This window comes from Elephantulus edwardii, unplaced genomic scaffold (genome assembly GCF_000299155.1).
Source record: "Elephantulus edwardii isolate Elephantulus edwardi_28Jun2011 unplaced genomic scaffold, EleEdw1.0 scaffold00202, whole genome shotgun sequence".
NCBI classification, from domain to species: domain Eukaryota; kingdom Metazoa; phylum Chordata; class Mammalia; order Macroscelidea; family Macroscelididae; genus Elephantulus; species Elephantulus edwardii.
The window spans coordinates 3805664-3829543 of record NW_006399952.1 but is presented as its reverse complement, the minus strand read 5'-3'; the positions used below and the strand labels follow the sequence as shown (position 1 = coordinate 3829543).

At 39.3% G+C, this 23880-nt stretch overlaps 1 protein-coding gene and 1 pseudogene across 1 annotated transcript in view; both read right to left on the bottom strand.

Annotated features, from left to right (window-relative positions):
* Window positions 1-23880, bottom strand: part of UBR5 (ubiquitin protein ligase E3 component n-recognin 5) — a 164612-nt gene that overhangs the window by 35084 nt on the left and 105648 nt on the right. Inside the window, exons 24-43 of the mRNA XM_006897174.1 lie at window positions 23787-23875; window positions 22643-22740; window positions 20369-20517; window positions 19472-19563; window positions 17963-18109; window positions 17735-17853; window positions 17529-17655; window positions 17297-17426; window positions 14349-14509; window positions 13926-14165; window positions 11724-11847; window positions 11000-11111; window positions 8463-8594; window positions 6151-6408; window positions 5192-5460; window positions 4809-5020; window positions 3572-3802; window positions 3083-3156; window positions 1780-1952; window positions 1579-1692 (exon numbers count right to left, since the gene is read on the bottom strand). Of these exons, the coding sequence (XP_006897236.1) occupies window positions 1579-1692; window positions 1780-1952; window positions 3083-3156; window positions 3572-3802; window positions 4809-5020; window positions 5192-5460; window positions 6151-6408; window positions 8463-8594; window positions 11000-11111; window positions 11724-11847; window positions 13926-14165; window positions 14349-14509; window positions 17297-17426; window positions 17529-17655; window positions 17735-17853; window positions 17963-18109; window positions 19472-19563; window positions 20369-20517; window positions 22643-22740; window positions 23787-23875 (3051 nt within the window). The remainder of the gene's footprint in view (window positions 1-1578; window positions 1693-1779; window positions 1953-3082; window positions 3157-3571; window positions 3803-4808; window positions 5021-5191; window positions 5461-6150; window positions 6409-8462; window positions 8595-10999; window positions 11112-11723; window positions 11848-13925; window positions 14166-14348; window positions 14510-17296; window positions 17427-17528; window positions 17656-17734; window positions 17854-17962; window positions 18110-19471; window positions 19564-20368; window positions 20518-22642; window positions 22741-23786; window positions 23876-23880) is intronic.
* Window positions 106-980, bottom strand: LOC102851886 (annotated as a pseudogene).

Here is a 23880-nt window from a genome sequence, read left to right as displayed (position 1 = left end):
TGGTCATGGTGTTCTGTCTGTCTGTCTGTCTTCTTTGTTGTATTTTTAGATGGTCGTTTTTCTTTAGGTCACCTGCAGATGGTGAAGGTGCCTGGGAGCCAGGTGTTACTCAGCACTGCTCTGCTCGGTGGCTGGAGCAGGGTTCTCAGTTGGTGCTTCACCTGCCTTGGTCTCTTTGCCATCTTGTGCAGGAGCATTAGGAGGACGGGGGCGGCGGCAGAAGTTGTATGGACGCCTGTATCCACGGCGAGCAGCTGGTTGGTTTGGACCACTGGCTGCTTGTTGATTTTCTTTATCTTCAGCCTCTCTGACAGCTGGGGGAGGTCGTGGGCGAGGAGGTCCCCTACGGTATCTTGGGCGGTAAGTTGGGTTTCTATGAACTGGAACCTGAAGTTGGGCTCCCTCTGGGACTCCATCCTTCATTTCTCTAATCTCACCAGCCTGCATTCTGTTGGGCTGGGGAAAGACCCGAGAGCGACGGTCAAAGGTCTGTCCCACGTGGTAAGGCAGGAACCGCCGCTGCCGGTACTGAGGGCGATACTGGGGACGGTGCAGCTGACTTCGGGACCCAAAGAACTGCCCGTCAGAGGCAGGGGGGTCGAATCCTTCACTGCTGCCGCTCCCTTCCTCCTCCTCCTCCCCAGCGTAATTGCGGGGAGGTCCGCGGCGTCTGCCATAGTAGCCCCCCGTCTGTAACGGCGGCGGTCATCAGCATACCGGCTCCCTTCTACAGGAACTCCATCTGGACCAGTCACATTGGCTGCTTCTGCACCCTTCTCTCCTTCAACAACATCAAACTCTACAGTTTCTCCATCTCCTACACTGCGCAGGTATTTCCGTGGATTGTTCTTCTTGATGGCTGTCTGATGCACAAATACATCTTCTTTGGTGTCATTTCGATTTATAAATCCATATCCATTTCTGACATTGAACCATTTGACAGTGCCAAGGACTTTGGTGAACCTTAACTTCTTAGCCATAAAATCAACCCAGTATGAAGATTAACTGTGATAGTGCCGAGCAAATAGAAATATGCAACATAATCATTTTAATGCTATTTTATTAATCTAAGGGAGCTCCAGAAGACCTCTCTGCACAGAAAGAGTTGTGCTACCAGACCAGTGGGCTTGCCTTTTTAATGGCTCAAGTCCAGTAGCCACTCAAGGCAAAAAAAACACCATCTCCTGTGCAATTTACAGCCTCAGAAACCCACTAGAATCAGCTATGAGTTGGGAGCAATGCAAGTTATTTATTAAGATTCAAATTACCTTAGAGTCAAAAGAAAACTTCCAGGAAAAAATTACATATACAATTAATCTAAGCAAATGTAAATTTTTAGCAGCACACAACAGCCACTTCTGTAAATCACAAAAGCATCTTTTGGGCGATCTGTCATTAGTCTCAGAACAAGCTAGTAACAATGCTAGAATCCTTTCTCTCTTAAGGCCGTAAGACACTAAGCATTATTTTGGAAAAACAATCTTCTGTCTCACTGCTTTTCAAAAGTCTGGATTCTGGAACACAAGTGGTTACTAACTAATAGTATTAGCAAAGTATTAAGTATTTTTACTATCTTACCTCAAGGCAGTTTCTATCCACTGTAACCTCCATTAAGCATTTTCCACTACTTGCTGATGAAGAATAAAGACCCTGACTTGGACGGCCAAAAAGGTCCTCTTTTCTAGCATTTGGCTGGAATTTAATAAAAATATTCTAGTTACACCGAATGGTTCAAAGAAATCGTTAATTACAATCTTAAGACAGGCTTGTTTAAATCACCTGTAACAGATGCGGCTGATCCGCCAAAGGGATGGCTTCAGCCAGAGGCACTTCAAATGGATTCGGGGGGATACACCCAAGGAACGTCATGGAGTCTGAGCGTCGGAAAAATGGATGGTTTTGACCAGTTTCTGCAGGAAGAGAGTCATCATCCTTATCATTCAAAGTAGCACCTAAACAGAAAAACAGAAAATGCTTTGTTTATAGGGAAATTAATTACTGACAATTTAAAAGAATGTTTCTCTGGCCAATACAAAATGTTAATGCCACTCAGTAGCAAGTTAATAAACCAAAAATTTGGCAGTATCTTTTAAGTGGTAATTTAAGGTATTACCAGTAATACATTCTTAACTCTGAATGGAGTAGAGGATTCCCATATCACTTTCTCTCTCTAGAAATTCAAACCAGAACACAATTAAGTTTCCTGAGCTCATTCAGAACCCAATTCACTGAAACTGCAAAACGAGGAGACTGTCTTGAGCTTATGTGGGCACCTGCTTACTGGCCAGTTCTTCTCTCTCCTCTGTAAGACTGCTTTCAGAGAACAATGCCTAGGCAACTCAGACAACCCAATAGGAAGTGAGCACACCAGCTTCAATACTCCTTAGAGGAATAAATCTCTGGGCGCTGCTTATTTTATGCCGTAAAAATGGCAAATAGCTATGACTGGGTTTCCCCTGCTCAGCTGCCTTTTTCCTAGACTGAATAAAAGTAATAGCCAGTGATAAAAGTCATGCAAGTGGGCTATTTAGTCCTACTTTTAATAGATTTTTCAATGCCCACCTAACATCATAGCTGTGCAGAAGATTCCAAAATTTCTTTGTATTATAAAAATTTCTGAGAAAACCATGTTTGCAGTATTTTCTGTAGTTTCATTTATTAACTTTTAGAGTTTTCTTATTGTTTGGAATTTATAACTGGTATACCTTATTTTCTTGACTAAATCTATTTTTTATTCATTTTAACAAAGTTTCCCCCCAAGATTTTCTTTAATATTTACCTATACTCTTTTTTTTTTAAAGAGTCAAAGTAAGGATAAAAGCAAGAGAACTGCAAAACAGACATACACAGATGAGAGTGGGGAAACTGTTGAAAAATTCAACTCATTCTTTACTTCATCATTCATTATGAAGCATATAATGCAATGATGTGTAAGGAAGAAAACAGAAAAAACCAAGAAATGGAATGCAAAGAATCTAAGAGGCATTCCCACCCAAACAGAAAAGAATGACGTTAAAAAAGCTTGAAGGGGAAAACACTGAGGAAGCAGCCATTCCTTGCAGTAGATTATCTGTGCACTAACTTTGATTGGTGTCATCATCATTTTCATGTTCTGAATCTTCATTATCAATACCCAGTTCCACGAGTTCTCGTGTCCTTTAAAAGAAACAAGTGTTAATTTTACATGAATTCCTTTTACATGAACGTTTTGTATCATGTGAACACAAATGAAGGGCAGGCTAGAAACAAGCACGTACAAGGCCTCTCTCTTCAGTATCTAACCAATTTCAAACAATGGTAGGGAAATGGTAGACTGACCAGCCAATTATATGTACTGTTTTTACAAAGTGAGCTCAGAAACCGAAACCTAATCACATCAAGAAACAAAGACTACCTACACGAACTCCCGACAAAAATGATGATAAATATTTATGTGAGCAGTAGTTATGGAGTTAAAGCATGCAGTGTTGTTGTGGGATTTCCTTTCTGTACTATGAAAACTTGCTGGGCCCTAATGAAGAACGTACCCCAGGAGCATTTCTCAAGCCCAGCCTCAGAACAGTATAGATACCTTTTGCGTTCCAGTTGAGGTGTATCCAATGTTGTCTGCTGATTCATTGCTTTAATCCAATAGATAAGGGCTTGAAAAACATAAGCCACATGCTTCAATGAGCAAACATCCAAAACTGGAAGAACATCAGAATGCTCATCGTTGTGAGAGCGCATTAAAGACAGAGCATAATTTAGGAAGTCCCCTCGAGCAGACAGCATTCCTTGACGAGCACTAAGCAAAGTGGCACGCCTGTTGGGAGCAAAAGGAAATACACAAATATGAAACTTAACATTATGATTAGGAACTGAAAATATCCATTAAAAAAAAAAAACACCTCATAAAACTTTTAACCCTGCTTAAGAAAAACAGTCATTGTGTCTGATTTATATATACTCCTTTGCTTTTATACAGAATAATAAGTCTGATGGAATGGCAAAATGGATTCCTTCCCTTAAAATAGGGGTTTTCACATGTCAGCATCCATCAGAATCACCAGAAGAGCTTAATTGTTAAAATAGATTAACTGTCCACAGACCTATAGTGTCAGTAGGTCTTTGGCAAGATCCAAAAATCCACATTTGTAGAAAGCTCCCAGATGATGGTAATAATGCTATTGTGGAGACCACACTTTGAGAACGATGGCCAAAAGTAGAGAAACAAGACCAAAAATACAGCTAACAGAAGAAATCAAAACAGATACACTGGACTTAATCAAAATTAAAAAGTGTTATGCTTCAGAGGACACCATAAAAATAGGTGATAAAGAAACTCCAGCATGGGAGAAAATTCTTGCAACTCATTTATCTGCTAAGTGCCTTATATCAAGAATATATGAAGAACTCATAAAACCAGTAATAAAAAGATAAAAAAATCCAATTTAAAAATAGGCAGTGATTCTGGATAGCTAAATGATCAATAAGCACATGAAAAGATGTTCAACATGAGTCAACAGGAAAATGAAAACCACAATGAGATAGTACTATCCACAAGGAGAGCTCATGACCATTCAAAACTGTTGACTATACGTACACTTGCAATGGGTGTATGGTATAAAGTGTATGGTATACAAATTATATTCTTAAACTTAAGTCTCAGCTGCCTGGCAATTTAAAAAGAAGGTTTTAGGTTTCAAAATGCAAGGCACTTACATCCCCCTTCCAAGAGGGTGAAGGCTTATGTAATAGCAATCAAAAAGGATCTGCTATAGTATGTAAGGGCTCTATGTGAACGCATAGGCATTTTATGAATTTCCTACCGTCGGCCTTCAAGTGTTCTTAAACTAGCCTCCTCTCGTGCAGTCATTCTCTCTCTTCGCGCTGAATTTTGAGAAGCATGAAGAGGATGATTGGGATGTCCTGGATCACCAGCAGATGCTAATGCAGAACCATAACGTAATTGAGCTTCAGTAGAATCCATTATACTGACCATCCAGTTCCAAGTGGGAATAAGCTTTTCTTCTACATAGTTCTATGAAGATCAAACTAAATAGTTAAAACTATCAAATACAGTCGAATGTAATTTAGTAGTATTATGTAAGCATTAAAACATTCACAAAATTAATTTTCATTATGCTGGAATTCTCATACTTGGCAACTATGATAAATATTTGAACGAGTTAACTTTTAAATGGTTTCATACCTGTAAATTTACAGCATCCTGGTAAGTCAATTTCACTGCAGCTGGAATCTGAGAGTATACTAGGTGATTATACTTAGGAATAAGGCCCATCAAGTCTGAGATCTGTCTGATGACAATGCTATAAGCCCTGGCTAAACTGCTTGCAGATGTTAAGTAGCTGCTGGCATTGCTAGCTTCCAAAGCAGCTGCTGCAGCTGCGGCACTTGTACTGATGGTACCACTCCGGCGTAAGTTTGAAGGATCAATATAAATCAAACCTGCTGAACTTGCTGTAAAGAAAAAGGACAACCGTAATGAGATAATGTTGATGACTGTATTTCTCTAGCACTGTATATAGTTATTGCTACTAACTGCTAGATGAATAAAAAGCTTTCCTTAAAGCATAGAACATAAGGGAAAGAAGGCGAAAATTACTATAATGCTCTCCACCAGGGTCAAGGAGTTCTAGCAGCCTAGTGCTTAAGAAGCTGTGCTGCAATGGTTCCGAGTCATCGCCTATTAGGTGGGAGGACGGGTCATTTCCTCCCATGGGATTTACTGCCTCTGAAAACTGAAGGGTAAACTCTGGGTCGGTTCCAACTCCACGGCACACAGCAACACAACAACCAGGCACCATGTGCAAGGGCCATTTGGCAATCACATGTGTGGCTGTCACAACTGAGGCAGTGAGAGGAGAAGTGCAAAGGGTGCTACTGGCATCTAATGCCTAGAGGCCAAGAATGCTACTAGGCAGTCACAGTGCAACCCTCCAAATACAGAGGGCTTTTCAGTCCAGAGGGCCAGGAATGTGACACTCCGCTACAATAGCATGTAAATGACATTTCCATCATTAAGACTTGAAGGTAGTGAAACAGTTAAGGAACTCTTTTTTAAAAACTAAGTTGCTCTCTAGGTGAACGTAGAGAATTATAATAAATTCTACTGAAGTATTTGCAGGGGTCCCGAGCTATAAGACTTGCCTGCTGGTGTGGATGTGCTGGAAGGGGCTGTGCTGGCCGCGCGCTGATGCTGTGTATTCCGGACGGCCCACTGCATGGAGCGGGGAGCTTGGGCAGCACCACTGGCGTGGGAGCTATTTGTGGTTCTTTCTAATGGCTCATGAAGCATAAACGTCTCCTGTTCCATGTCGTCACTCTGACTACTGCTGCTGTCAGAATCACTTGAGTCATTTGATTGAGAATCATCTTCAGAAAAGAAGGCAGGAACACTGCTTGCTCCTAAAAGATTTTTTTAATTTTTAAATCAAAACCATTTTGAGGTTACTGTAACTAAAATTATCTAGCCCAAAGTAGCAATATGTTCCTCTTACCCATCGCCATTCCCATGCCCACCTAAAATTCAATGTACACCGACTTACAGGAAAATGGAAAATTTTAAATATATTTGTATACTGAGCAGAAAGAATGCCAAGTTGTGTTAAACAGTCCACAAACCCACCATTAACATGACTGTATTATGCAAAAATCAGAAAGGTGGGAGAAGAGATCACAGAGTATTCTCTTCCCTAATATTATCTACATTCTAGACAGGACAGGATTCAGATCTGTTGTTCATGGGGTCACTATGAGATATATACTTGACTTGACACCTAATAACAACAGTTACAACCATGCAACAGATTCCAACTTGGGGTGACTGCCATGTGTGTTGAAGCAGAATCTCACTGAATTTTTGTAACTGTGATGTTTTACAAACAGATCAGGCCATTAGAGGTGCCCTTCATTTCTGCTGATCCTGTACTTTAATTTTGGTATTCTGTTGTTTACCCTGGTGGTGCATTGGTTAAATACTGATTAGTGGTTCTCACCTACCTGTGGCTCAAGGAGGGGAAAATCCCTGTGGTGCACTCCCATAAAGATTACAGCCTAGGAATGCTGTGGGGTGAGGTTGCTATGAATTGCAATCCTCTGGGGGCACAAAATAACAATTTTCTCTTTGCTTATATTATTTCCCAGAAGTCAGATGTCAATCTTAGCTTTGTTCCTTTCTATATCACATAACTTTTTTCCTTTGACTGCTTTAAGCTTTCTCTTTTTTGCAATGGTTGTAAGCAGTGTTGTACCTTGCTGTAATTTTCCTCTTGTACTTCAAGTTTATCGAACTTCTTGGGTCTGTGAGTTTATAGTTCTTAATTGAGTTTGAAAAGATTTTTTTTTAGCTCTGTTTTTTCCAGTATGTATTTTTCCCTCATTCCTTTTCTTTAAGGATTCAGTATTCACTATTAGATCACTGGAAGTTGTCCAGATTATTCTTCCAGTTCCCCACCCTCCAACCATCTTTTAAGATCGTTTCTTCTTTCATGCCTTTAGTTAATTGCTTTTTGCAAGCTGACTGTATTCAGCCTATTAAAAAGACATTTATTCACCAGTAAAGGGTCTGGTATCCAGGTGGAGAGTATTCTGAATCAGTCTGATGCTACAGAGGTTTTGATTTCTGGTTCTTGTGAGACTTTGGGGCATTGTTTACTGGTAACTGGCTGTGAGTTGATTATATTGGCCTCCTATTTAAAAAGGCATTTGGGTGCTCGCTTCGGCAGCACATATACTAAAATTGGAATGATACAGAGAAGGTTAGCATGGCCCCTGCGCAAGGATGACATGCAAATTTGTGAAGCGTTCCATATTTTTGACCCTGAAATTAACCAGTCTGTAACGAAGGCTAACTCCTTTCACCTACAAATTTCGTCTTTGGATACAAAGCTAAGTGGATAGCCCTTATGGAGGGACAGTTTAAAAAGAGGCAGGGAAAAGAAAAGGAAAAAAAAAAGGCATTTGGGCCCTCAGGCCTGGTTTTAATTAATTTTGGTCAAACATTCTTCGAAGTAGTATAGCACTGATCTGTCCTTTTGCTGTACAGAAGTAACTGTGGTTTCTGTGATGCTAACACTATGACACTGATGTGTCAAATGTGATAATGGTTACCCAAGGTGGACAGTGTTTGGTGGAACTCCTAATTAAAACAAGCTTGGAAGCAGGAGTGACATCTACTTCTGAAATACCTTGCCTCTGGAGACTCTATGAACTTAGAGAAATGATGAAAGTAATACAAGCGTTCAGGTCTTTCGTTCATAGGGCCGCTAAGAGTCAGTCATCTATGACTCTTAACAACAACAGTGTCTATGGCACTTAACAACAACAACAATCTTATCTATAGGACAAATGAATAAAGTTAAAGGTTCTGGCATGCTATGGATCTCATAGTTTCACGGGGTGATGCTGAATACACAGAGCCTCAGCGTAAACAAGACGGTTGTTGGGACGAGGGAGCATACCTGCTTCCGAGCCAGCAGTAGCTGCCGTGACAACGCTCCTGCGCCCACTAGCGTTATCTTGGTTGCTGTGGTTACTTTCACTGTCACTTTCTGTTTCAGCTGCAGCTAACAGGTCTAGCTCCATGTCACTCCCTAAAAAATACATTAATAATAATTAGAAGGGGTAAAGTGCACAAACCGACTACAGGTCAAGCCAGAATATCATAAGAATATGAATTAAGAAAAGCTCAATGTAGGGGAAGGAGGTGAAGAGAATACAGAAAAGGGGTGCTGACGTGGCCACTAATCTGAGGCCATTTCCAGGCTGGGAAGATGGGCAGAATGGCTAGTTTTTGCAAAATTGTGTTTTCTGGTTTGGCGTTGAAACTAGGGTGTGGCTGTTACTAGCAATAGGGCATGAGCTTATTGGGGAGGAAGTGCCTACAGCTACAGTCGCTATGGGTAGTCTAAGACTCTAGGACACTTAACAACAATGTAATAGTAAATGTTAGTATTAGAAGAATGATTAGGAAAATTAAGGTATTAAATGAACTATTAAAATCTACCAAAAGTATCTAGCAGGAAACTTCAATCATTGGGCAGAGCACTATGGGTAAGGTGCAACTCTTCCACTTTGATCTATTTTATTTATTGGTCTGTCAGAGAAGGACACGAGAGGAAGAAGACGTTAAAAATGCCTATCCTTGCTATTTGCAGGGTGGATGCATGGATACATAGGTCAAAAGGCAGAGCCTATACATATACTCAGTTTATCGTATTTCACACTGCGATACGGCTGGTCCAAAAAAGTCCGGCCTATGGCTGTTATGATGTTATGATGCCATGTAACAAACAGGGCAAAATACTTTCAGTTAAAATAGGATGGGATGATATAGAATATTTAAGTCATGCAGAGGCACTGATTGTACAGGGGAAGTCTAAAAGGGGATGCATGCCCAGAGGAAGACACTACTGGCACATGGAGGGATTACTAGGTCATTTGTTTTCCTTTTTTCTAATATCCACATGTTTCACAATGCAATTACTTATATTCTTCTTATAAACCGTTTAAGGAAAAGAAAATTCTATTAAAAAAAAAAGATTTCTCTTTCTCACTACTGTCAACTCAGTCTGACTCAGTGACCCAACTTCAGGTTTCCGAGGCTGTAAATCTTCAAAGAAGATTGCCCATCTTCTCCCCTCCAGAAAGATGCAGCCTTCTGGTGAGCAGTGCAGCATGCTATGGATTATGTCATCAGAGCACCGATTATTTTACATATGCATGGATATAGTTTGCTAATAAGCACAGTCAATGTCCCTTTTTCAGCAACAGTAATGGTCTATATCAAGTTATCTGATTACAGAGTTAGACCAAATTAGTCTTGTTCAAGTACTGCTTGGACTATTGGGTCCTGATGGCCCTAACTGTTAAACACATGACAACTGGCTACTAAAGAAAAGGTTAGCAGTTCCAATCTGCCAACTAGTGAAGCAGTCTACTTCCCTAGAGATTGGAAACCCTGTCCAAACTCGCTGCCTTCGAGATGGAGGTGATTTAGAGTTGGCCCTCTAGTGGGTTTCCAAGGTGCACTGGAGGAGACTGTCCATCTTTTTCCTTCATAGCTACTAATGGATTTCAACCTCAAGAGAGGTGGGGCCGTTGATTTGGCAGCACAACTCCCTATGGACTATGCCGCCACCAGACCTGACAGAGCAGCTTTATTTTTTACTACAAGACGACCAATTAGATGGACTACTGTTAGAGTGACTTCAACAACAGGCTTCAGCACAGCGAGACTGTGTGTAGCAGATTCTGGCAGGGTTTCTTTGTACTGCACACAAGGTAGCTCACTATGAGCGGGCCTCTTCTCAGCAGCAACCAATAACAACATACGCTTGCTGAATGGCACAAGTTTTTAATTGGTGGTAGAGATAACCAAAAGTCAGATGTCTTAATCTACCAATCACCCCAAATGATTAAGATGTAGCAATCTGTTCCTGTTAAAACTACAGCCTTGGAACTTATGGGGCAGTTTTCTATTCTGGCCTATGAAGCTGCTGTGAGTCAGAGTTGACTCAACAATACGTGCGAACACACTCAGTAACACCTCTCCTTAGTCGTCCCTGGGAGCTGCAAACCAAAAGGTCCACCAGAGCACAAACAAGGACCTCTAGGGGTCAAAAAAGACTGGGCAGCAGCTGCAACAGGATCGTTGCCGACACAAATTTTTATAAGGAGCACTGGTAGCTTAGTGGTAAGGTGGTGTGCTGCCAAACTAAATGGACTCAGCTGTTTAAATCCACCAACTGCTGTGCAGGAGAAAGACAATCCCATGCAATTTACAGCCTCCAAAACCCTGCTGGAGCGTGAACTGAGTCAGTTGCAACCCAACAACATGTAACTAGAAAATTTTTATACAGATGCTACAGAATCCATTAGAAGCTAGGATGCTGAACACCTCATTACACATCAAGAGGTGATTTTCTCTGTATTAGTTGTCTCCTTTTAAAGGTATCCAATTTACTCATGTGAGATAGTTTCTCCAATAACTGCATACCATCTTCGTCATGCTCATCGTGCTGTCCCTCTGCCTCGGCGTTTTCTTCCCCATGTTCCTCCTGTTCGTCATGATGATCTTCTTCTCCAGCCACACCCTCCACCACCTCAACCTAAATCCAGAATCTTATTTGTAGACAATACAATCAAGGTACATAATAAACCCGTATCTCTATCAGTGGCTCTCCATAGCAGTTAGTAAAACACAAAGAACTTTAACTACAGGAGATTAAAAGTATTATATGCTTAGAAGTTCTGCAAAGCCTCATTATTATTGACAATTTACTATTAAAATACATTAGTATTACAAAGTTCATTATTATTTTCAAATTGGAAAGATTTAAGAACTTTATCTGTGGGGATACAAGGAGTTATAAAAATACTTCTGCCATGAGATAAAATTTCTCTCATATATATGCAATATCATCTTGACCTTTAAAATGTATGGCAATGTTTTTGTTGTTTTTTTTTTAAATCTTTACTATTAACTTTCCATAAAAGTAAATTTGTGTCCCATTTTTATTATCCAAAAAAATCAATTATTATTAAAACAATTTCAGTATGTATAGCCACAAAGGAGGACATCTAAAAGTCTAAAAGCTGGATGCAAATGCACATATTAGTCTTAAACTATTACTAGTAAAACTTAATAGTAAATACTCTGCCTTTCTCCTCTTCCAAAATAAAAGCTTTTCATCTACCCCAATTAAAACAGTTATAGCCACCTCTTCCACGTCTGCTGAAACAATATCATCCTGCTCCTCATCTCTGCCCCGGACAGGCTGGGACTGGCTGATGCGCCTCTGCTGAGGGTTCCGGATGATGTAGGAGGACTGCGACTGACTGGAACTGTAAAGGACAAGAAGATTACAGGAAATCTGCTATGACACTTCCGACAGAGGGCATGTCATATGCTTCTCACTCTAAGTGTCTGGCTTCCTTATATACAACATACTTGCAAGAGGTATTTAAAGTCTGGCCTAAGAATTTTTAGAAGTCAGCAATCATCTATAGCATCTCTGGAAACTACAAATTCAAAAAGAAATTATTTACCACATTAACTTATTAATCTTGAGATGTGTACCACTTTTATTCTAAGTGATTTCAAATCCGTGTTAATGCATATATTTCTGTGAGCTTCTACCAGCTCAAAACCTCTCCTTAAAACTGTTTTCCATACTAGCAGTATGAAACTCCTGAATGTTCTGATACTAGCCTTTATTCACTAATAAAAAACTATTTTGAGTTTGAAGGCCCTGAGACAACAACCCTGTTGACAGTGGTTAAAGTGTTAGGCTCTTAACAGAAAGGTTGGTGATTCGAATACACCAACTGCTCCATGAAAGAAAGAAGCAGACTTGCTTCTGCAAAGATTTACAGCCTTGGCAACCTATGAAGCAAATCTACCCTGTTCTTTAAGGTCCCAGTAGGTCTGATTTAGTGTGGTATGAACAGGAGCTCTGGGGGCCTAGTGACAAGAAGCTGAGCTGCAGTCCCACACAGCTCAAATCCACGAGCTTCTCCATGGGAGATGGATCGGCAAAAAGTGCAACTCCTGAGCCAGCAGCACTGATAGAAACACACAATCTTACGCCAGATCCCAGGCTTAAAGGAGCAGAATTTGCGTATCATTAATATCCCTGTATGTTCTGCATTCATATTAAAGTTCAAGAAGCACTAAACTTGCAGAAAAAAGCATCTCAATTCATCACCACTCCCCCTAGAAAACAAAAAACCCACCAAGCAAAAATGAAATCCCACTAGTACTGAGTCAATTTCAACTCCCTGTGACCTACAGGACAGAGGTGAACTGCCATAGAGGGCTTCCCAGGCTGTAAACTCTACAAGAGCAGAATATGCCTCATCCTCACCCCCAGAACAGCTGCTGGAGCCCCCTCACTGACCTATCAGCGATCCACACCTCACCTACCGTACCACTATTCTTACTGTGCTAAGGGACACCAGAAGGTTGTCATTTCTAATATTCTAATTCAACAAGCTTACAATTTCATTCTAAAAACTACTCTATCAAAACAGACTGAAATTTCTTAGTAAATAACCTTCTAACAAGAAAATTATTATTATCCTAAATAATAACATTGCTTTAGAAAAAAGCTCCAGATTTCTGACACTATTTAAATTATACAGTAAAAAAATTACATGTTCTAGCGAGCTCTGGTGGCCTAGTGACAAGAAGCTGCACTGCAATCCCAGAGGCAGAGGTGAGCAGTTTGAATCCACCAGATGCTCTGCTGGAGAAGGAGGGTCAATCTCCTCCTGTACCAGTCAGATCCAATTTGATGGTATACACACACAAAAAAAATTTTTTAAAAAAGATTACATGTTCAGGGGAGCTCTGGTGGCCTAGTGGTAAGGAGTTGCAACTACAATCCCAGAGGCGGACGGTTCGAATCCACCAGATGCTCTGCCAGGGAAGGAGGGACAATCTCCTCCAGTACCAGTCAGATCTGATTTGACGGTACACTCACATAAAAATAATAAAATTAAAAAAAAAAAAAAGATGATTACATGTTCTAGCATTTTCTCCAGCCTTGTAGCCCATTGCTTTAGGATTCAAGAAAAGGTATAGATTCATTCATTCTTTCAATTTGGCTTTACCGCACACTGTATTTAAATTTTAAAATAAGCAAAGCCAGAAAGTAAAATTACAGGATTAATTTGATGGTATAATAAAAACAATGTGATTCCAAAATATAAGTCACCCTACAGCTACATGCTTATTACCTTCAATACGCAGACATACGTTTAACTGTTAAAGTGCTTTCATATGTTCAAACAGGAAAACTACCATTTCTGTAATGAATACTCATGTACATAGTCTGAGTGGTTACACAAAAATTTAAGCAAACTAAACATAACATTTCCAGAGAAAGAGTTGATCAGAATTTCATTAGTTAGAAAGTCACCTGCTAGACTGATCGGATGATGGCCGTGGGGGCAGTGGCTCCACTGAAAAGAGTTCTTCACTGCCCTGCATAGCATCGATGCTCGTACTGGCCAGAGTGAATGGTGCAGTTGGGCGGGCAATGCCCATCCTGACCGGAACAATCAGCGATTCTGCGACATTACACAACTCCTCCACAGCATAAGGCAGCAGCGCTTGGAACACACGCTTGCATTTTCCAATTGGCTGGGGGATAAAGTTGCTAAAGCAAAAACAGAAGAAAGATCCTTCAAGAATTCTCCACAGACATGATGTTACTACAATACACACAAAAACATCATACACGTAAAAACAGAAAAGCATTAACACACACACACACACACACACACACACACACAAAGGTGTACAGAACCACATATACACCAAAGAAAAAGGCATGCCTTACTTTTTCTTTTTGGATGAAGCCATTTCCACACTGAGAATGACGAAAACTCTTGCCACTGAACGGAGAAACCTCATTGTTACAGCAACAGCTTCTTCTCTACGTCCAGCTGTGTATTTGTTTTGGAGTTCTTTTACTAGCGTACCCAATAGAGTATCTAAAAGCTTGAAAAAAAATTATACTCTATTATAACTGAGACATTTCATAAGATGGTCAAATATTCACAAAGTACCAACTTCTACTTTCAGTATCAACATATCATAAAATCCCAAGAAAAATTTAACCAAAATATTTACTTTCATATCAAATGTATTAATTTTGAACCTTGTTCTATTCATTTATATACTGGGTTTGTTTCCCTCAGTAACACAAAACTCTCACTACACATACTTTGCAAATGTTGTTAGGAGAAGAGACATCATTCTGGGAAAGGTGGAGGGTTGGCAAAGGACAGGAAGACCCTCAACCAGACAGACTGACACAGTGACTGCAGTAATAGGCTCAAGTGTGTCAGAGATTGAGAGGATGGCACAGGATGGCAGGGTTCAGAGTTGTTATCATAGGGTTGTTATGGGTGATACTCAACAGCACTTAACAACAATGACATGGCTATCGTGGCTCAGTACTGTTTTCTGAAATCACAACTCAAAAGCATTTTATGTTATCCATTTTCATTGTCTAGTTCTCAGACACAGAGCAAGTGACAAAACAGGTGCACCTTAGTCTTTAAAGTGGCATCATTGCATTCAGTATTGTGGAATGGTCCCTTACGGTAGACTTTTCTAGCGTGTAAGTCTTTTTCTTTTTTGACTGCTGGTGCCAAGAGTGCTGATTATAGATTCAACTAAGATGATCCATTGGCAACCTCAATATTTTCTCCACTTATCATAATGTTGCTCCTGGGTTCAGTGGTGAGGATCTCGGTCTTCTTGTTATTGAAATGTACTCCATAGTGAAGCCTTTGATTTTTTGCAACAAGTTGTTTCAAGTCCTCCTTACTTTCAGAAAGCAAAGTTGGGTCATCTGCGTAACAGTCTTCCTCCTATCTTGATGCCCTATTTTTCTTCATTGAGTCCAGCTTCTCGAATGATTTGCTCAGCATACAGAATTAATAGATATGGAGAAAGGATACAGGCCTAATGCATACCTTTCATGATTTTAGGCCATGCAGTGTTCCCTTGCTCTGTTCAGACAATAGTTTTCTGGTCTTGGAATATAGGTTTCTTTGAGAATGATTCAATGTTTTAAGATTCCCATTTTTCGCAGTGTTAACCACTGTAAAGAGCAAGTATAGTATGGGGATGGCTATATCTGACCTTTATCAATTTCACAAAGGGGAACTGTCCCTGTCAAGAACATCAACAGCACAGAACCAATTCCCATGTAGTCAAACATGTCTCTCACATTCCTGTATCTATTTTAGTCATCCTAATACCAGTCGTGGTAATGGGCACCCATGGTGGCCAGTGTTGGCTGGAGCTTCCCGACTAAATCAAGCCTGGAAGCACGAGCGGCATCCACTTCTGAAATGGCTTGCCTCCAGAAGCTCTATGTACGAACAGTGCTCAGACTGTTCGTTCATAGGGTGGCTATGAGTCGTCTATGACTCGACAGCATTAAACAACAACAACAACAATACCAATCTCACTGTTTTACTGGGTTCAAAATCCAATGTGATAGTTCACAGACCACACATTAACCACAGTGGGGAAGTCAAAAGTCTGTAATTCAGGCTAGCAGCAGAAAATAGACAGGACAGAAATATACTCGAAGGTAACTTAGCTTCGAGTCTCATGGTTTTAGGCCTGAGTCATAAAGCCCTTACTCCTGCCAATTATGGCTCTCCCCACCCCACCCCCACCCCGAGTTGTTCAACAAAATTGGGCAAAGGCTCTTAGCTCAGTTTCCTTGGAGGGTAGAAGTCCCACGGTTAGCTCTGTCTCATATTGGGTCTCTGGTCCTCTGAGTCAGTCATGGCTGCTGTTTCTGTAGGTCTAACTAGCCTGAAATACTCTGGTCTCAAGGACACACTCTGCACACCCGCTTCTCCTTTGCTGGTAGCAAGGCTCTACCTCTCTCTACTGCTCTATCCAGTCAATTTAATGGCAAGACTAGCCAGTCCCTTTGTGGATAGGCTAACATGCCCTATTCAGATATGGCACCATTCATGTGGAAAAGTTGGCAACAGCTAGAGAAGCCATTTTGAACAACAAGCCCTTCACATTGCTGTTATAGTGTGTTATGATCCAGTCAAACGCCATTGTATAAGTCAATCAAACACAACATCAGTCAAAAAAACACATCCTTCTGATATTCTCTACTTTCAGCTAGGATCCATCTGACATCAATAATGACATCCCTGGTTTCATGGCCTCTACTAATTCCAGCTTCAACTTCTGGAAATTTACCATCAATATATTGTTCTCACTTTTTTGGATCATCTTCAGCAATATTTAACTTGCATGTACTATTAATGATATTGCTCAATAATTTCCACATTCTGTTAGGAATTCTTTCTTGGAAGGGAAACAGCCGGTTTTCCAAATTTTTTGACACAAGACTAGTAGTGTACACATCCAGGGCTGTACTTGTTAACTGAATGAAGTATCCCATCAATTTCTAGGACCTTATTTTTCATCACTGCATTCAGTGCAGCCTGAACTTCTTCCTTCTTTACCACTGCTTCTTGATCATACACTACTTCCTGAATTTTTTTCAGAGTTAATTCTTTTTAGTACAGTGACTCTGGAGTATTCTTGTTGGGTTTAATACATTTTAGAATGCTTCGTTAGAATGACTTTCTGATGTACATTGGGACATTTAAATCACCTCAAAATCTCATTCTTTTTAATATAGTGTTATGAATTTAATAGTATGGGTTAGTAAAAACAAGAATGATAAGCAAGAAAAGCTTACTTTTCATGAACTTTTATTAAAAATTCAGAACTTACCAAAATATCTGCTGTACACTTGACTATAAGGCAATGAGTGAAACAGTCAAGCCGAATTGTGCCACTCTGCTGATTGAGGTAAACTTGTTCTTCAGGCAAAAGATGTCCTATTCTACTGCTGGCGCTGAGACTTGAGGGGAAGGCAAAAGCAGAATGTTATTGTCACTAGAAGGTTATTACACTCACAGAAGAAAGAAACAGAGACATCTAAAAATATTTAAAGAATACATACGGGTCCTTATTTTCCTGTGACCCAAACATAATCATGGATTTCAAGGCATTCCAATCCTGTAGGACACGTTCTAACGCAAGCTGGGCAAATCTGGGGGGCTCTAAATCATGATCAGGCATATCTGAATCTAAAAAGAAAAAGAAAGAATGGGTAAGAAAGAAACTGTTTTCTTCTCATGTACTGTCATAGCTGTCTGATATATTCACCTTCAGGATTGGCTGTTTTTCGGTTCCGGTCCTCCCTGATTCGTGGTGGCCGATACTGGCAATGCTCTACAGTCTGTCGGGCAACCGTCTGTACTAAAAACAGCAAGAGATGTTCTCCCCTGCAAACCAGAACATGGTGGTGAGAAAACACAGGCCTGCTCTTGTCAATGTAACTACTTTTATGTCTTAAAAATCGCACTTGCAAAAAAAAAAAAACCTCAAACTTGCCTGCTGTTTGGCAGAGTGACAAGATTGGTAGCAGTGAGGAGACGATAAAGCAGATCGAGACGGGCAGATTTCTGTCCAGCAATTAGTGTCTTACATTTACACTTCTCCCAGCAGTCACAGTAGGCTGTCGGTGATGTCCTTTTAAGTCTAGAAAATATTAATATACAAGTCAAACAATGAAAAAGTATATTGTGTATTTTACTAAATGCTAATTGTTGACATTCATCTAAAAGGAAGAGTTACTTATCAGTATTAAGTCTCCAAGGAAACAAAAAATTCTGGAAGAAGAAAAATACCACAATGATTCTAAAGCAGTCACTACCTTTAGAATGTCTTCTTTAATTAATTACCTGCCAATCACTGTCTCTGTTCTTTCTGTAAACATCTAATAAAAAACAGCTATCTCTTTTAGATGCTAAAAACAGGGAAGACATGAATATTAGCCAAGAGTCTTTTAATAAATAAGGTTCTTGTTAAACTTGCTAAAACACAACAACAGCTGGATTTATAATCTAATTTTTCATTCATAAAATCTTCACATTTGACAGTTAGCCTGCACATTTATAGCTGGTGATGACTCTGAGGCACTCACTGATAATGATAATGACACTTCTGAGAAAATGTATTCGTGTTTTTTAGGTTTGCGCAACTAATACCCATAGCAACTCAATGGTTTAAATAGTTTAGGAAATAATATTTAAAAATAAAGCACAGGCTAAACCTTTACTATAAGTCTCTTTTTTTCCCTTTATTAATTTTAATGAACATTTACAGAGATTTTGGATTTCCATTTATTCATTGTTGCACTTTTCTCCCCACCCATGCCCCACCCCCAGTTCCCTCTTACTCTTAAAAGAAAAATTCCTTCATTGGTATACAATTCCCCCCACATACACACCCCGCCCCGAGTATACGCCACTCCGCAACCTTCATTCCGGACTTTTATGATAATCATAATACCTTATAACATATTGCGTTTGAACTGTTCTCTCCCTCATCTGTTTCAATGCAATATACGTAATTTATCCAGGTTTTCTAATTCTTATCCCAACCCTTAATGCCTATGGCCAATTTCCTGCCAGTAAAGACAACCCTAAAGAACTGTGACATTCTGGCTGCTTTACGTAATTTATCCAGGTTTTCTAATTCTTATCCCAACCCTTAATGCCTATGGCCAATTTCCTGCCAGTAAAGACAACCCTAAAGAACTGTGACATTCTGGCTGGATAATCCACTCAAAAACATTCCAAAATGTATCTCTCCAAGGATGAGTTTGATCTGAGTTTCAACACAAGAAAGTACATTTTTTAACATATTAACACAGTTGTGTTTAAAGAAATGTTTATGCTAAAACTAGCAAAAAACAAACAATTCAAAGAATTCTTGTAAATAAAAACCACATTTTAATATAAAGCAACTTAGAAACAATTCACGCTTTCTGAATTATAATATGGCTTAATTATTTAAAATAGCAATATAAATCCAAGCAATTCACAGCACTGTACTCACTTGCAATCATGACCTTTATGACAAACTCGTGCACATTCTGTACAACAACAAAGTGACTCCAGCAGGCCACAAGTTCGACATTCAAAAATATCCTAAAATTAAAATAGTGTGTTTTTAAAAAGATGTACATTTTACATTACACAAAGGGAAAAATTTTTTACTATATATGAAAAAATAGGCATAAGACACCCAAGCATTGAGGACTCTCCTTCATAGGGTCACTATGAGTCGCCTGAGACTCGACGGCACTTAACAACAATAACATCAACACAGAGATCAGCTGACCCAGTGGACAGAAAGTGATGCTACCAAGCCAAAGGTGGGTGACTTTAATCTGCGGCTCTTGGGCCAGTCTTTCATTTTTTTTGTTCAGACATTCCTCTAGGTTGTATAGCCCTGTGTGTTCACTCGCTGTACAGCGGTAACTTGTGGTTGCTGTGAGGCTGAAAACTGTGATGTGTCAAATGCATTAATGGTTGGTTACCCAATGCAGACAGAGAGTGGGGTGGAGCTCCCTGATTAAAACAAGCTTTGAAGGAGGAGTGGCATCCACTTCCGTAATAGCTTGCCTCCAGAAAACCTATGAACCTGGAGAGAGGATTAGAGACACCCCAGCGTTGAGGATTCTCCTTCATAGGGTTGCTATGAGTCGCCTGTGACTCGATGGCACTTAACAACAAGAACAACAACTAACTAACTAACTAACTAAATAAATAAATAAATCTAACTCTGTTAAAACTATGGGTCAGATTATACCATTCTATGAACATTTCCAGTAATTTAACACTCTGTGTTTTAAGAACTATCTTCCAAAGTTAAGCACTGCAACTGCAGTGCCATATGGGCATGGCTACAAGAGGAAATCCTACAGATAGCAGAGATAAAGGGAAGCATTACCTGGTTAATGTGCTCTGCTCCGGTCCATGTAAAACTGCAGGTATCATTACAGCACAAAACATATAACGGAGAATCATCAGGATTGGTACCTGATGGGCACACCATTCCCATAAATACATCTTCCTCTTTTTCACTTGAGGATACTTCAGCTAAAAAGGATAAGAAAATAGTAGACCATGTATCAAAAAGTGACTCAGTCACAACCACCTGCTACTTTCATCCAATGGAAACACTTTACTGTACAAATTAGCCATATGAATCATTAATGACACATGAAGCAGTTAAGACTCAAATCCCAGCTTTACTTAGCAAATCATAGACAATGGCGTAAATTATATTTCAGTGGGGTTTTTTGTTTGGTTTTTATATTTAATTTTTTTATTATTTATTTTAATGAAAGTTTACAGAGACTTTGGATTTCTATTCATTCATTGTTGCACTTTTCTCCCTGCCCACCCCTCGCCCCAATTCGCTCTTCTCTTTGAAAAATAAAAGTTTTCATTGTTATACAATAGCCTCCCTCCCCTCTAGTCCACTCCACTATGCAGCCATGCAGCCTTCAGTCTGGACTCTTGTCATGATAATAATACCTAATCATATATCCCCTTAAACAGTTCTCTCCCTCATCTGTTTCAATGCAGTATACATAATGTAGCCCATCTTTCTCAGTCTCCCCTCAACCCCAATGTCAGCCCCATTTTACAACAGTGGCACTATGCAATCTTCGTCCTTTAATGACCGAGATATTTCACTCAGATAATGTCCTCCAGGGTCACCCATTTCGTATATTTCATTCATGAGTTCTTTGTTGTTCAGTGCAGCATAGTATTCCATTGTGTGAATATACCACAGCTTCTCTATCCATTCATTTGTTGATGGGCACTTACGTTGTTTCCAACTCCTTGTTATTGTGAATAAAGCCACGATAAACATGGGTGTGCATATATCTGCTTGGATGTCAGCTATGGTCTCTTTGAGATATATTCCCAGTGGTGGAATTGCTGGGTCAAATGGTATTTCTATTTGCAACTTTTTGAGAAAGTGCCATACAGCCTTACATCGTGGTTTCTCCACAACCTCACCAGCATTTGATGTTTGCTGCTCTGTTAAATTTTGCTATTGATACTGCGGTGAGATGATTATCTCATAGTTGTTTTGATTTGCATCTCGCTTTGAGCTAAGGATTTTAAATATTTCTTCATGTGTTTATTTGCCATATGAATGTCTTCTTTGGTGAAGTGTCTGTTCATATCATGTGCCCATTTTTCAACTGGGTTATTTACCTGTCCCTTATGTGGCATGTCATTTCCAAATATTTTTTCCCCAGTCTGTGGCTTCCCACTTTACCCTACTGGAGAAGTTTTTGGATGTGCATATGAATTTGATTCTTAAAAGGAAAGGTCCCCTTCATCTATTTTATCTTCTCCTGGTTGTAGATTTTTCAGGATGCTTGGAAGACTGTTTATATTGTGGATTTGGACTTCTAAAGTTCTACCAAGCTTTTCTTTAATGAAGTTTATAGTCCTTGGTTTTAGAACAAGGTCCATGATCCACTTTGAGTTGGTTTTTGTGTATGGAGTGAGGTGTGAATCTTGAGTTTTCTACAGATAGTTTTCCAATTTTGACAGTTGTCATTTCCTCATTTAACTGATTTCATCTCCTTGTCAAAAATCAATTGATCATAGATAGATGGGCTGATTTCTGGATTTTCTATTCTAGTCCATTGATCTATATGTCTGTCATTGTACCAGTACCACACTGTCTTGACAACCACGACAGTATAGCAGGATTTGATATCAGGGAGTGAGATGCCTCCTACCTTGTTTCTCTTATCTGGGGACTCTTTCCATTCCAAATGAAATTAAGAGATTGCCTTTTCCATCTCATTGAAGAATGGAATTGGTATTGAACATGTAGATTGCCTTTGGTAGTACTGTCATTTTCATAATATTGAGTCTTCCTATCCATGAGCAAGGGATATTTTTCCACTTCTCCAGGTCTCTTTTATTTCAGTGTTTTTTAAAGATAACTAATCTCCTAAAGGTTGCATGACCAAAATGGATATTCTTTAACATTTTCTATAAAGCAGGAATTCTAACTTAGAAGAAATATCATCAGCCTATTATTTCAGTAAGATTTTATACTAGCTATTTGAAGCTGGAAATTATCATTTAACAACTAAAATTACAAAAACCCAAAACACAAAAAACCACCCAGAAATCAATCTATTCTAATTTTTAAAATAACTCCATTTAGGGCTTAAAATAAACTTACCTTTTGCAATTTTCTGGGCTGTTTCTAAGATAGTAATTGCAGCAGGATAAGCGCGACCACTTACAGCTGACATAAATGGGGTCATCCCTCTTGCATCCCTAAATTATTTTTTAAAAATTTCATAAAGTTATTAACTGTTTTACTTTCTGATTATGTAAGAAATATATGTTCATGATGGAGGGGAAAAATATCAACACTGTTATTTTAGTATTATTTTCTAGTCTCTTATTTCATTTAAGGAAGAAAACCATCTCTAGCAACTTTGTCTTCATAACCTATAATCTCCCCCTCTCCCCCACCAACCTTGGTTATCACAAAACTAAAGAATAGCTGTATAGCATCTCTGAAATCAAATCACTGATTTAACATTAGGATCCATGTTCTAATATTTCCCAGATGAGGAGGTTATAATAATAATCTAATTAATTGTGGTGAGAATTAAACAGCTATTAATTAAAAATGCTTTCTTTATAATGCCTCCCAAATAACATATATTGACATTAGCTATTATTTTCTCTTAAAAGGTACTGTATATTTTAATATGCCTGCACTGAATTTTCACCCTCCTAAAAAAAATTCTAAATCCAATCCTTGTCGATTGTTTCTCTCTCACCCACCATACTACCATTTACATGAAGGTTATACAGCTCTGTCATTGTAGTGGTTTAAATTATGTCCCTTAATAAATGTATCGGCTAGGCTTTAAACTCAGTATTAGGTAATTAGCCTGTCAGTTGTAAATCCTAACCTCATGATGTTAATGCTCTGGAGTTAGAATCAATCCGATGCTGACCCTCCAGTAGGTTTTCAGAGGCTGTAAACATCACAGGAGGAGAATGCTCGTCTCTCTCCTACAGAGCCACCTGGTGGATCCAAACCACCTACCTGTGGGTTGGCTGTGTAACTCCTTATTAATGACGCCAACAGAGTGCCCTACTTATCAATTTATTTAGTGTATACTTTATAATATTGAGAATAATCTCTTTCACTGAGGAAATCTTAGTGGTGAAGGGAAATATAATCTTGGGTCATGATTACTAGTCTAGATTCACATAATTGATTATGCACAATAAAAAAGATCCATTTAATCAGTAAAAGGAGCTAAACTATATCTTAATCTAAGCACTGTATTAAAGTTTCTTACTTGGCAGAGAGGAGTTCTCGTAGATATGGCTGCAGAACAACACTGTCACATAACAATTTTAATATAAAATGAGCATTTGCCTTTCGATCCTTGG